At 46.4% G+C, this 15,355-nt stretch overlaps 1 protein-coding gene across 4 annotated transcripts in view; it reads right to left on the bottom strand.

Moving 5' to 3' along the window:
• brf1b (BRF1 RNA polymerase III transcription initiation factor subunit b) overlaps positions 1 to 15,355 on the bottom strand; it is a 458,569-nt gene that overhangs the window by 182,863 nt on the left and 260,351 nt on the right. For all 4 annotated transcript variants that reach the window (XR_005463757.1, XM_038822063.1, XM_038822086.1 and 1 more), the window contains 3 exons: positions 11,596 to 11,722; positions 5,569 to 5,608; positions 5,307 to 5,399 (listed from right to left, as the gene is read on the bottom strand). Coding sequence is in view for 3 of the 4 variants with exons in the window: in XM_038822063.1 (XP_038677991.1) it covers positions 5,307 to 5,399; positions 5,569 to 5,608; positions 11,596 to 11,722 (260 nt within the window). In the remaining variant the exon portion in view is untranslated. The remainder of the gene's footprint in view (positions 1 to 5,306; positions 5,400 to 5,568; positions 5,609 to 11,595; positions 11,723 to 15,355) is intronic.

Genomic DNA, 15,355 nt, shown 5'->3' with positions numbered 1-15,355 from the left:
AGCAGTCCCATGGGAAGATCATCCAATTCCTCAGACCAACAATGCATGACTTTCTCAAACCTCTCCAGGGCCGGCCCAAGGTACCGGCAACTCGGGCAGTCGCCCGGGGCGCCATGTGCTAGGGGGCGCCAGAGACTCGGGTCCCGCGCATGCGCAGTTGGGCCGGTGCCAACCAGCGCATGCGCGGTGGCCGCCCTCCCCCAGGGCGGCCCCTTCCGCCCGCCCCCCCGCCCCCCCCCCTCGGGCCCCCCCCCTCCCCCCTCGGCCCCCCCCCCCCCGAAGGGCGCCGAAGTTCAGCTTGCCCGGGGCGCCAGCAACCCTAGGGCCGGCGCTGAACCTCTCGATTAGATTCCAGTCTGTAACTCACGCCTGGGTATCTGTTATTCGATATATAAATCAACCGAACCCCTCGATTAGATTCCAGTCTGTAACTCACTCCCGGGTATCTGTTATTCGATATATAAATCACCCCGAACCTCTCGATTAGATTCCAGTCTGTAACTCACTCCTGGGTATCTGTTATTCTGTATAAAAACCACCCCGAACTCCCGATTAGATTCCAGACTGTAACTCACTCCTAGGTATCTGTCATTCTATAAACCACTTAAAACCTCCCGATTAGATTCCAGACTGTAACTCACTCCCGCGTATCTGTCATTCAATATATAAACCACCCCGAATCCCTCAAATAGATTCCAAACTGTAACTCACTCCTGGATGTCTGTTATTCTATATATAAAGCACCCTGTACCCCTCGATTAGATTCCAGTCTGTAACTCACTCCCAGGTATCTGTTATTCGATATATAAATCAACCGAAACCCTCGATTAGATTCCAGTCTGTAACTCACTCCCGGGTATCTGTTATTCGATATATAAATCACCCTGAACCTCTCGATCAGATTCCAGTCTGTAACTCACTCCTGGGTATCTGTTATTCTGTATAAAAACCACCCCGAACTCCCGATTAGATTCCAGACTGTAACTCACTCCCAGGTATCTGTCATTCTATATATAAACCACTTAAAACCTCCCGATTAGATTCCAGACTGTAACTCACTCCCGCGTATCTGTCATTCAATATATAAACCACCCCGAATCCCTCAAATAGATTCCAAACTGTAACTCACTCCTGGATGTCTGTTATTCTATATATAAAGCACCCTGTACCCCTTGATTAGATTCCAGTCTGTAACTCACTCCCAGGTATCTGTTATTCTATATATGAACCACCCCAACCCCCTCGATTACATTCCAGTCTGTAACTCACTCCCGGGTATCTGTTATTCTATATATAAACCACCCTGAACCCCTCGATTAGATTCCAGTCTGTAACTCACTCCCGGGTATCTGTTATTCTATATATGAACCACCCCAAACCCCTCGATTAGATTCCAGTCTGTAACTCACTCCCGGGTATCTGTTATTCTATATATAAACCACCCAGTACCCCTCGATTAGATTCCAGTCTGTAACTCTCTCCCCGGTATCTGTTATTCTATATATAAACCACACCGAACCCCTCGATTAGATTCCAGTCTGTAACTCTCTCCCGGGTATCTGTTATTCTATACATAAATCACTCCGAATCCCTCGATTAGATTACAGACTTTAATTCATTCCCGGGTAACTGTAATTCTATAAATGATCCCCACAACCCAAAGATGTGCAGACTAGGTGGATTGGCCACTCTAAAATTGCCTCTTAATTGGAAAAAATGAATTGGGTGCGCTAAATTTAAAGAAAGGAGAAATTTAAAGAAAAGGAAATCGGGAGGTTTGGAGTGGTTTATATATAGAATGACAGATACATGGGAGTGAGTCTGGAACTCACTCCCGGGTATTTGTTATTCTCTCAATAAACCACCCCGAACCCCTCGATTAGATACGAGTCTATAATTCAGTGTAGGATATCTCTTACTCTATATAAACCACCCAACCTCTCGATTAGATTCCAGTCTGTAACCCACTCCCGGGTATCTGTTATACTATATATAACCACCCCAAACCCCTCGATTAGATTCCAGTCTGTAACTCACTCCCGGGTATCTGTTATTCTATATATAAACCACCCCAAACCCCTCGATTAGATTCCAGTCTGTAACTCACTCCCAGGTATCTGTTATTCTATATATAAACCACCCCGAACCCCTCGATTAGATTCCAGTCTGTAACTCACTCCCGGGTATCTGTTATTCTATATATAAACCACCCCGAACCCCTCGATTAGACTCCAGTCTGTAACTCACTCCCGGGTATCTGTTATTCTATATATAAACCACCCTGAACCCCTCGATTAGATTCCAGTCTGTAACTCACTCCCCGGTACCTGTTATTCTATATATAAACCACCCCGAACCCCTCGATTAGATTCCAGTCTGTAACTCACTCCCGGGTATCTGTTATTCTATATATAAACCACCCCGAACCCCTCGATTAGATTCCAGTCTGTAACTCACTCCCGGGTATCTGTTATTCAATATATAAACCACCCCGAACCCCTCGATTAGATTCCAGTCTGTAACGTACTCAAGGGTATATGTTCCTGTATATATAAACACCCAAACTGCCCAATTGATTCCAGCCTACACCTCAGCTTCAGGTATTATGTCACTCTATACATAAATTTTAAAAAACGATTCTAGTCTGTAACTCACAGCTGGGTGTCTGCTGTTCAGTTTATAAACCACCCAAATCCTTTGATTATATTTCAGCCTGTAACTCACTCCCCGATAGCTGACATTTGAAATATAAACTCATCGAACCCCTTGATTCGATTGCAGTCTGAATATTGAATCCGACTGAGGGGTTTAGATAGTTTATATACAACTTGTATATAAACGACCTTTATTTGTTCGCAATCAGCTAAAAATTGACACTCAATCAACCATAGAAATTGCATGACGTTTGTCCAGTCTTTGGTGTCATTGGCTTTCAGTAAAGGCTGATGCAGTCAAAATCAAAATAGGTCAAAAATAAAATAAAAATACTCCTGAGATATCAGTGCACAATTTATATAATGAACCTCATAAAAGATAGGAGCGATAACTGTAAGTCGTGAATCGCTCAGGTTGGTCTGGGAAGGAGCAGAGAGGACTGGGAAAGAAGAGAGAACACAAATGACCCTCTTGTGTCTCACTGGGTAAAGGCAAGCAATATGAAAGTGATCCACAAAAAACAACCCACGGTCTGTCCGAGCCCTGGGCCATGCGCAGTTAGGCAATTCCAAAGGTGGGGTTGGATCCCGATACTATTGACAGATTTAGGCTCAGTTTTGTTCATCAAACAGCCTGCTGCCAATCAGTGCCTCAGCTCAGAGAACAGCCCGTTGTTTGGTCGGAGGGGAGGGGATTAAATCAATGTCTCACAGCGCTGTTAAAACGACTGCAATAGATTTCACTGCACGCCACTTTAAGAGGCAGGTTCAGTTTACAGGCAGTGTTCGTTGAAGAATACTCTACTGCTCTGTCGCACTAGGGATACTGAACAGGAGCCACACAAAGCACTCGGCACACTGGACTCAGCCTCTCCAAGGGGGATCCTCATATCCTCTTTCCAAGCAGCTGCTCATTCAACTCTTCGTCTGTCCGCAACGTGCGACTGTCAAACAATTTTAATTAAACTTTTGGTGTTACACAGGCATATTCCTTTCATCCATTAAGATTATGGAACTGATATACTATGAAGCAGAGAACTCAAAGAGAAAGGATGGGTAATCTGTTTTAATCACAACAGCAAAAAAAAAATTGATAAAGACAGGTTGAGTGCTGCTCAATTAATTTTTCTTGCATTTCGAATATTTCATTCCAAAATGATCGAGGAGTTTAATTAAACTGATGTGTCTCTCACATAGTACAGGGTTTAATCCTACTGTTGATGACTCCCTAGGCTTTGCCTTTTGATTATCCATGGGCTTTAGCACGACACACGCTACTCCCCACTCCATTGTTTATATTTCCTGTTTCGCCCTCCCTCCTCTCTCAAGAGATCGACAGGCTGGAAGATGTTTGTTTCAGTTTTCAAGCACAAAGTGGCACCTGGAAATTCTTCTGGAAATTCTTCAGGGTCTTCATTGGACCTCGTTTATTTCCTCCAGCCTTCCCAGGAAATTGCATTGCTGCGAGGGGAGTTGGGGGAAAAGAGTGTGGGTCTAATGATGATGCTACAGCCATTATGGTGTGGACGAGCTTTATAAATTAGTTCGATACCTCACCTTGCTCAATCCGTCCACCGTCTTTGATTTGTTTCAACGTTCAATTCTCAATGGGCAGAAGTGTCCTCCAACTGAAAACGGGTCGAGCAAAGCCATTCGGCAGCACGGTAGCACAGTGGGTAGCACTGCTGCTTCACAGCACCAGGGTCCCAGGTTCGATTCCCGGCTTGGATCACTGTCTGTGTGGAGTCTGCGCATTCTCCCCGTGTCTGTGTGGGCTTCCTCCGGGTGCTCCGGTTTCCTTCCACAAGTCTTGAAAGACGTGCTTGTTAGAGGAAATGGACATTCTCGCAGTGTGGCGACGAGGGGATTTTCACAGTAACTTCATTGCAGTGTTAATGTAAGCCTACCTGTGACAAAAAGATTATTATTATTGTCTCTGGTCCCTGCCATAATGTGTCTGTCCGAAACATCTGAATCAATTGCTGCTTTAAATGTAGTCACGGGCAGCATGGTGGCTCAGTGGTGAGCACTGGTGCATCACGGCGCTGAGGTCCCAGGTTCGATCCCGGCTCTGGATCACTGTCTGTGTGGAGTTTGCACATTCTCCCCGTGTCTGCATGGGTTTCACCCCCGCAACCCAAAGGTGTGCAAGGTAGTAGATTGGCTACGCTAAATTGCCCCTTAATTGGAAAAAATAATAATTGGTTACTCTATTTTTTTTTAAAACATTTTTTTTTTTTAAAAAGAGTACCCAATTCACTTTTGCTGGGAGCTAACGTTTTGCGTCTGGATGACTCTTTGTCCATAATATTTGTCAGCATTTACCCTTTCCTGAGACCAATGTCACTGGAGGTCAATCACGGAGCCTATTACTGACCCCCCCGACCTTATTACTGCTTTCCAGTGACCCATCAACCCAACAAAAGTCAGACAGATACGTTGCAACGAGTCTTAGTGGTCTCATATTGAAGGCTGCTTTCTGTGAGTAGGTATCGGGTTAGGGAGGATTAGGACGAGCCGTGATACTCTACCTCCTACAGGGCTGTAAGGGAATGCTGTCTATATTCACAGTATTTTGTACACCAATCTTTTAATAGAAAATGATCTCTCCACACCACCTCCAGAAAAGAGCAAGTTGCTACGTGTACAAACCTCCTTTAGCATATGTAGCATAAGCTCCTCGATACCTTGGTCGAGTGATCTCCAGCTCAGTCTCAATCTCATCTTGGTAACTTGCTATTTCACCTGCAAAATATCAACATAATTTTTCTTCTTGAAATACATACTATAACCACTAACCACTTAATGACCAGCTACAAAGTTAAAACTCCTCAAAGTTGGAGGTGGGTGATTGGGATGGGGGGGGGCCATTGATGTGTAAGGGAGAGAGAGGAAGGAAGGAATGTTCAATTACCTTCAAAATCCACCAGTTTTTTGGAGAGTTCTTGTTCCAGCTGAAATGAAATAAACATTACTTTTCACATCATTATAATAATCTTTATTATTGTCACAAGTAGGCTTACATTAACACTGCAATGAAGTTACTGTGAAAATCCCCTAGTCGCCACACTCCGGCGCCTGTTCGGGTACACAGAGGGGGAATTCAGAATGTCCAATTCACCTAACAGCACGTCTTTCGGGACTTGTGGGAGGAAACCGGAGCACCCGGAGGAAACACACGCATACACAGGGAGAACGTGCAGACCCTGTACAGACAGTGACCCGGGTCCCTGGCGCTGTGCAGCTCAGCACCGTCTGCAAATAATTAATCAGCCTTGTATACATATTCCAGGCTGACACTTCCAGTGTTGTGCAGAGGGAGAATTTCACCACTGAATGCGTGGTCTTTGAGAAGATATTGAACCAAGGTGCCAATTGCCATCTCAGGTAAAAGATCCCGGGACAGTATTTTGAAGAAGAACAGGGGTATTCCCAAGACCCTGGTCAATATTTATTCCTCAATCAATGTCACCAAACCAGATTACCTGATCATTTATCACATTGCTCTTGTGGGAGTTTGCTCAACAAGAGGCTGGCCCCCGTATTGCTTACCACAGTGACTAAATTTCAACAGTACATTATTGCCTGTGAAACTCTTTGGGATGTCCTGAGTTGGTGAAGGACGTTAGAAGGACGCAAGTCCTTCCTTCTCTATCTTTCTACCAGTGATGCCATTTAGGAGCCAGGTGAAAGGCAGAGAAAACTCTTGAAACAAATTCACTTTTCCACCATTATTTTGAAAAAGGAAATCATCCCTCGTCATGCTTTGAGTTCAACTTCCTGCAGTTAGCAAGTTTCACCTTTTTAAAAAAATTCTTTTTATTTATTTATTTTTTTAAATTTAAGAGTACCTAATTATTTTTTTCCAATTAAGGGGCAATTTAGCGTGGCCAATTGACCTACCCTGCAGATCTTTGCGATGTGGGGGTGAGACCCACGCAAACACAGGGAGAATGTGCAAACGCCACACAGACAGTGACCCAGAGTCAGGGTCAAACCTGGGACCTCGGTGCCGTGGGGCAACAGTGCTAACCACTGTGCCACCGTGCTGCCTAACTTTTTAAAAATTCATTTACCGGATGTGAGCATCGCTGGTCAGGCCAACATTTATTGTCCATCCCTACACCTTCCTGCCCTTCAGAAGGTGGCAGTGAGCTGCCTTCTTGAAACACTGAGTCCCTGAGGTGTAGGTTAACCCACCGTGCTGTTAGGGAGGGAGATCCAGGATTTTGACCCAGCGACAGTGAAGGGGCGGCCGATTTATTTCCCAGTCAGGATGGTGAGTGACTTGGAGGGGAAGCTCCAGGTGGTGGGGTTCCCAGGTATCTGCTGCTCTTGCTCTTCTAGATGTTAGTGGTCGTGGGTTTGGAAGGTGCTGTCTGAGGAACTTTGGTGAGTTACTGCAGTGCATCTTGTAGACGGTACACACGGCTGCCACTATTATCGTGGTAGAGGGATTGAATGTTTGTGGAAGGGGACAACAATCAAACGGGCTGCCTTGTCCTAGATGGTGTTGAGCTTGAGTGCTGATGGAGCTGCATTCATCCAGGCAAGTGGAGAGTATTCCATTACACTCCTGACTTGTGCCTTGTAGATGGTGGATAGGTTTTGGGGGATCAAGAGGTGAGTTCCGGCCACAAGATTCCTAGCCTTTGACCTGTTCTTGCAGCCACAGTATTTTTAAAAAATAAAAATTTAAGAGTACCCAATTATTTTTTTCCCAATTATGGGACAATTTAGTGGCCAATCCACCGATGTTGCACATCTTCAGGTTGTGGGGATGAAACCTACACAGCCACGAAGAGAATGTTCAAACTCCACACAGACAGTGACCAGGGGCCAGGATCGAACCCGGGTCCTCAGTGTCATAGGCAGCAATGCTAACCACTACACGGTCGTGTCGCCCCCTGGTAGCCACAGTATTAATATGGCTATTCCAGTTCAGTTTCTGATCAATGGTAACTCCCAGGATGTTGATTGTGGGGGATTCAGTGATGGTAATGCCATTGAATGTCAAAGAGCGATGGCTAAATCCTCTCTTGTAGGAAATGGTCATTGCCTGGCACCTGTGTGGCAGGAATGTAACTGGCCATTTGTCAGCTCAAGCCTGGATATTGTCCAGGTCTTGCTGCATTTGTACATGGACTGCTTCATTATCTGAGGAGTGACGAATGGTGCTGAACATTGTGGATCCACAAACATCCCCAGTTCTGATCTTTGGATGGACGATCTTAGATCTGATGTGTCATTGATGAAGCAGCTGGTTGGGCCTATGACACGACCCTGAGGAACTCCTGCAGTGATGTCCTGGAGCTGAGATGATTGACCTCCAACCACCACAACCATCTTCCTTTGTGCCAGGTATGGCTCTGTGAGCAGGTTATTGCTGAGTAAGTGCCCCTTGATAGTACTGTTGATGACCCCCTCCCATCACTTTGCTGGTGATGGAGAGTAGACTGATAGGGCTGCAATTGGCTGGGTTGGATTTGTCCTGTTTCTTGTGTACAGGACACACCTGGGCGATTTTCCACATTGCCGGATAGATGCCAATGTTGCAGCCGTATTGGAACAGCTTGGCTAGAGGTGCGGCAAGCTCTGGAGCACAAGTCTTGAATAGTATTGCCGGAATATTGTCAGGGCCATTGTCTTTGCAATGTCCAGTGCCTTCAGCCATTTCTTAATATCACATAGAGTGAATTGTATTGGCTGAAGACTGAATCTGTAATGCTGGGGACCTCCGGAGGAGACCGAGATTGATCATCCACTCGGCACTTCTGGCTGAAGATTGTTGCGAATGCCTCGGCCGTGTCTTTTGCACAGATGTGCTGGGCCCCTCCATCAATGAGGATGGAGATATTTGTGGAGCCTCCTCCTCCAGTGAGTTGTTTAATTGTCCACCACCATTCACGGCTGGATGTGGCAGGACTGCAGAGCTTAGATCTGATGTGTTTGTTGTGGAATCGCTTCGCTCTGTCTATTACTTGTTGCTCATGCTGTTTGGCACTCAGGTGTTTTAGCTTCACCAGGCTGACACTTAATTTTTCGGTATGCCTGATGTTGTTCCTCGTTTGCTCTCCTGCACTCTTCATTGAGCCAGGGTTGATCCCCCGGCTTGGTGATAATGGTAGAGTGGGGGATATGCCGGGCCATGAGGTTGCAGATTATGGTTGAATACAATTCTGCTGCTGCTGATGGCCCACAGCGCCTCATGGATGTCCAGTCTTGAGCTGCTAGATCTGTTTGAAGTCTATCCCATTTAGCACGGTGATAATGCCACACAACACAATGGAGGGTATCCTCAATGTGAGGACATGACTTTGTCTCCACAAGGACTGTGCGGTGGTCACTTCTCTTTTTTTTTATAAATTTAGATTACCCAATTATTTTTTCCAATTAAGGGGCAATTTAGCGTGGCCAATCCACCTACTCTGCACATTTTTGGGTTGTGGGGGCGAAACCCACGCAGACACGGGGAGAATGTGCAAACTCCACACGGACAGTGACCCAGGGCCGGGATCGAACCTGGGACCTCAGCGCCGTGAGGCGGTTGTGCTAACCACTAGGCCACCGTGCTGCCGGGTGGTCACTTCTACCGATACTGTCATGGACAGATGCATCTACAGCAGTCAGATTGGTGAGGATGAGGTTAAGTATGTTTTTCCCTCTTGTTGGTTCCCTCACCACCTGCTGCAGTCCCAATATAGCAGCTATTGTCCTTTAGGACCCGGCCAGCTCAGTCTGTGGTGGTACTACCGAGCCACTCTTGGTAATGGACACTGAAGTCCCCCACCCAGAGCATGTTCTGCGCTCTTGCCATCCTCAATGCTTCCTCCAAGTGATAACCAACATGGAGGAGTGCTGATTCCTCAGCTGATGGTAATCAGCCAGAGGTTTCCTTGCCCATGTTTATCCTGAAGCCAGGAGACTTCATGGGGTCCAGAGCAGATGTTGAGGATTCCCAGGGAAACTCCCTCCCGACTGTATACCACTGTGCTGCCACCTCGCTGGGTCTGTCCTGCCGGTGAGACAGGACATACCCAGGAATGGTGATAGTGAGGTCTGGGACATTGTCTGTAAGCTATGATTCTGTGAGTATGACTATGTCAGGCTTTTGGTTGACGAGTCAGTGAGACTCCCAACTCTAGCTCTCCCAACTTTGGCACAAGCTCCCAGATGTTAGTAAGAAGGACTTTGCAGGGTCGGCAGGGCTGGGTTTGCCGTTGTTTCCGGTGCCTGGGTCAATGCCGGGTGGTCCGTCCGGATTCATTCCATTTTTGTGTTTGCATCGTGGTTGAACAGAACTGAGTGTCTCACTCGGCCATTTCAGAGTCAATCACATTGCTGTGGGGTCTGGAGTCACGTGTAGGCCAGACCGGGTAAGGTTGGCAGATTTCCTTCCATAAAGGACATTAGTGAACCAGATGGGTTTTTACAACAATCAACCATGGTTTCATGGTCACTATTCAACTTGTAATTCTAGATATTTTATTGAGTTTAAATTCCCCCACCTGCCGTGGTGGAATTTGAACCCAGGTCATTATCCTGGGTCGCTGGATTACTAGCCCAGTAAATACCACAATGCAACCGCTTCCCTTGGTTATAATCTGTGGTTATACCAGGCTACATGCAGAGGAAACCATTGCATTTTCATTTAATCCAGAAGTAAACTCTAAGGAGGGTGGCAAGTAAACTCTAAGTCCCAGTCTAGCAGCTATATCCTTTAAGACCCGGCCAGTGGTGGTATTATCAAGCCCCTCTTGGTGATGGACATTGAAGTGTTCTGCCCAGAGTATATCCTGCACCTTTGCCATCAATGCTTCCTCCAAGTGGTGTTCAACATGGAGGAGTACTGATTCATCAGCTGATGGTGGCCGGTGGGAGGTTTCCTTGCCCATGTTTAACCTGAAGCCATGAGACTGCAAGGGGTCCAGAGTCGAAATGCAGGTAAGATAACTTCCACATAGAGTCTTTAGAACCAGGTATGCTGACATGAATTTTTAAAAAGATAATTATTTTCAGTAGAGAAGTAACTTGACCATTTCCTGTTACTAATCTCTGCTGTTATTGATCCAATGGGAGGTGTTGCTGCACAGCATGCCTCTATTTCTGGTCCATGTGTTGAGATTTTGCTTTTAAAATAAAAAGCAAGGCGTCCCTGATGGTGAAAACCATGACGTGATACTGAGTCAAACACTCAGTGGAGACAGACAAGAGGGGCTGGGGTTGTTTTCTTTGCAGCAGAAAACGTTGAGGGAAGATTTAATAGAGGCGTTCAAAATGATGAGGCATTTGTTAGAATAAAGACAGTGAAACGGTTTCCTGTGGCAAAAGGCTCGGAAACAAGAGTGCACAGATTTAAGATCACTGGCCTCAGTATTGGGGGGAAAACAAGGATATTTTGGGATATATACGGAGCAGAGACAGGCCACTCAGTCCAACCAGTCCATGCTGGTTTTATATACAGCAAGCTATGATCTGGATTGTGATGCCTGACCAGGAAGTGGAAGCAGATTCAATAGTAACTTTCAAAATGGAATTGAATGAATTCCTGGAAAATGGAACAATTTGCTGCGTTCAGTGAGAGAACAGAGAGAGGGAGTGGAACCAACTGGATGTCTCCTTCATTGAGCCAGCACAGGCAAGATTATCTACTGACACCTGCAGAAAAGGCTAGTGTTGACATTAGGCGAGTGTTGACAAAGACTTGGCTAAGCTGTGATGGTCCTATGATCAAACAGCTCTCACACAAAGAAAGGCATTTGGGGGCGAGGTACTTGAGAAGAGTTGATTGCTGGGGAAGCATACCCCATCAAGAGTCCACATCTTCAGCAATGGAGTAAAGAAAAATGAAAAAATTGGAGAAAGAATTAAAAATAACTTTGTCAGAGACACCACTCTCTTGCTACACGTTCCTGGGTCTTCTGATTATTTACATGGTTACCTGCTGTAGTCTAATCTTTCTCTTCCCAGCTGTGAATGAAGGTGGGTCACACTCTTCCTCCAAATCGATCTTCATAAACTCATCGATTGTTAACTGGCTAGTTGGTGTCTCTTCAAATTCATTTAGCCTACAACACAAGTCAAAAAAAACCGAGCTGAAAAGGCTTCAAATGATTCATAACTATATACAACACATCTAAACATTTATTTAACAAATGCGAATCCCAGAGCCAAACAACCGCCTCCCCGTGAGCTGGATTTAAGATGATTATTCTGCCACTAAGTCTGTAGAGGGGACACTCCTCGGAAATGTGCAGCATCGTTTCTGTCTCTCCACTAGTGCACGAGGGGTTTGTACTGAGGCCTCAGCAGTGGCTGCACAAAGGTCCCGACATGTCCTGAATATGTTTAGCAAATTGACATCGATATAAAAAAGACTAAACGCTGGATTTCTGAAATTGAATGCTGCACAAGCAGAGTGAAAATTCTACAACTATCATTTACCCTTAACTGCAAGTTACCAACAGCTACAATGTAAACCTGCTGGGTTAATACATGCCTTTCTGTGAGGATAGCAATAGCTGCCTCATACCCCTCAATAATTTGCTACACCAAACTCCCATTGAGAAAGGGAAAATAGAAGGCTATAGCGACATTAATGTTAATTATAGTTTGTTTTACATGGCAAGCTTAAAGAGCTTAGTACCCTTAAAGTAAGAGATCACCAGGTCCATGATGCAATAACCATACACAGACCAAATGGAACAGGCTTGATGGAGTGAACAACGGTCTGCTTCACAGCTCGTGTGCATGGTCACATCGGGGCTGCCTGTTTGAAGTGGGATGTATATGGGTATAGGAAGCATTTGCAGGGCTATGGAGAAAGAGCAAGGGAACCAACTGAATCACTCTTCCAAAACGTGAGCACAAGCAGGATGGTCTCCAACGCTGTCCGACTGGCTGAATTCAGACAGTTTCCCATTCCCAGATACAGGCTGGTATTGATATCAGGGTTTGTCTCAATGAAGAAAGTTGTGCTTGGTTATATCTCCACATCCATACGCAGTCCAGCGATCAGTCCTCAGAAAAGTGTGCGGCAAAGATAGGGTACAGCGCTGATTATAATGGTGTTTTTCATGATTGTGTATCCTTGGCTGAAGATGAAGCATGGCATATCAGGAGTGCTGGTATGAGGACCTGTGGGAGAGAGAGGCGGTACTTCCACTATGTTTATATTTTCCTTGTTATGTACACTGTTGATTTTGTAGCTGTTACAATGCCAAAGAAATACCTCAATAAAATGTTTATTAAAAAAAAAGGAGTGCTGGTATGGAATCCCCTGAGGATTCCCCATCACAGGGAATGGTGATTCCATTCCCCGTAACTGCTCTCACCCTCCCCCCTCCCAGACAATGGGCGAGATTGAGGGGACCCATTCGCTGTGGGTGCAAATTCCATTATGGCCACAAAAACCCGTGAGAGGGAATTCCCCCCCATCCACCCCGGAAGATCACGCAAAGGTCTTTGACTCTCTCAACTGTGAGGAATTGTGAACATCCTCCTCAAATTCGACTGCCCGCAGAAGTTCGGCACCATTCTCTGCCTGCTCCACTATGACATGCAAGCTGTGATCCTCACCAATGGAACGACCACAGACCCAATACGTGTGCAAACTGGGGTCAAACAGGGTTGCGACATCGCACCAAAGCTCTTCTCTATCTTCCTTGTAGCAACTCTCCACACCATCACCCTGAAGCTCTCCGCTGGAGTGGAGCTAACCTACCGGACACGCGGGAAATGTTCACGCGTCCAGTCCAAGAACTTTGCAACCTCTGACATCGAGCTGGATTGGATTGGATTGGATTTGTTTATTGGAACGTGTACCGAGGTACAGTGAAAAGTATTTTTCTGCAAGCAGCTGAACAGGTCATTCAGTGCATGGGAAGAAAAGGGAATTAAACAAAATTCAACAAAATACAAGAAAATACATAACAGGGCAACACAAGATATACAATGTAACTACATAAGCACCGGCATCGGATGAAGCACACAGGGTGTAGTGTTAATGAGGTCAGTCAATAAGAGGGTCATTTAGGAGTCTGGTGACAGTGGGGAAGAAGCTGTTTTTGAGTCTGTTCGTGCGTGTTCTCAGACTTCTGAATCTCCTGCCCGATGGAAGAAGTTGGAAAAGTGAGTAAGCCGGGTGGGAGGGGGTCTTTGATTATGCTGCCCGCTTTCCCCAGGCAGCAGGAGGTGTAGATGGAGTCCATGGATGGGAGGCAGGTTTGTGTGATGGACTGGGCGGTATTCACGACTCTCTGAAGTTCCTTGCTGTCCTGGGCCGAGCAGTTGCCATACCAGGCTGTGATGCAGCCCGATAGGATGCTTTCTATAGTGCATCTTTAAAAGTTGGTAAGGGTTAATGTGGACATGCCGAATTTCCTTACGTTTCCTGAGGAAGCATAGGCGCTGTTGTGCTTTCTTGGTGATAGCGTCGACGTGAGTGGACCAGGACAGATTTTTGGTGATGTGCACCCCAAGGAATTTGAAACTGCTAACCATCTCCACCTCGGCCCCGTTGATGCTGACAGGGGTGTGTACAGTACTTTGCTTCCTGAAGTCAATGACCAGCTCTTTAGTTTTGCTGGCATTGAGGGAGAGATTGTTGTCGTTACACCACTCCACTAGGTTCTCTATCTCCCTCCTGTATTCTGACTTGTCGTTATTCGAGATCCGGCCCACTATGGTCATATCGTCAGCAAACTTGTAGATGGAGTTGGAACCAAGTTTTGCTACGCAGTCATGTGTGCACAGGGAGTACAGTAAGGGGCTAAGTACGCAGCCTTGCGGGGCACCGGTATTGAGGACTATTGTGGAGGAGGTGTTGGTGTTCATTCTTACTGACTGTGGTCTGTTGGTCAGAAAGTCAAGGATCCAGTTGCAAAGTGGAGAGCCAAGTCCTAGGTTTTGGAGCTTTGATATGAGCATGGCTGGGATTATGATGTTGAAGGCGGAGCTGTAGTCAATAAATAAGAGTCCGATGTAGGAGTCCTTGTTGTAGGGATAAGTGTAGGGCCAGGGAAATGGCGTCTGATGTGGACCGGTTGCGACGGTATGCGAATTGAAGTGGGTCAAGGCGTTCCGTGAGTATGGAGGTGATGCACTTCATGATCAGCCTCTCGAAGCACTTCATTATGACTGATGTCAGGGCCACCGGGCGGTAGTCATTGAGGTACTCTGCCTGGTTCTTCTTTGGTACCAGTATGATGGTGGTCTTCCTGAAGCAGGTGGGGACCTCGGAGTGGAGTAGGGACAGGTTAAAGATGTCTGTGAATACCTCTGCCTGCTGGTCTGTGCAGGCTCTGAGTGTACGACCAGGGATCCCGTCCGGGCACGTCGCCTTCCGAGGTTTCACTTTCAGGAAGGCCGATCTGACTTTGGAAGCTGCGGTATGCAGACGACACTGTGTATGCACACACTCAGAGGCTGAGCCGCAAATCATCGCCCACACATTCACCGAGGCATACGAGAGAATGGGCCTCAGACTAAACATCCAGAAAACAAAGGCCCTGTATGAGCCCACTCCTGCTTACCCCCCACCCCCGACCATCAAGATCCACAGTGAGCCCTGGACAATGTGGATCATTTTCCATCCCTAGGGAGCCTCCGCTTGGTGCGAGCAGATACTGACGATGAAATCCAACATCGTCTCCAAAGCCCCAGTGCTGTCTTCGGACGCCTGAGGAACAGTGTGTTTTTTT

This window comes from Scyliorhinus canicula, chromosome 2, assembly GCF_902713615.1.
Source record: "Scyliorhinus canicula chromosome 2, sScyCan1.1, whole genome shotgun sequence".
NCBI classification, from domain to species: Eukaryota; Metazoa; Chordata; class Chondrichthyes; order Carcharhiniformes; family Scyliorhinidae; genus Scyliorhinus; species Scyliorhinus canicula.
Note: the sequence above shows the minus strand (reverse complement) of the source record. Positions and strands in the feature narration are given on the sequence as shown.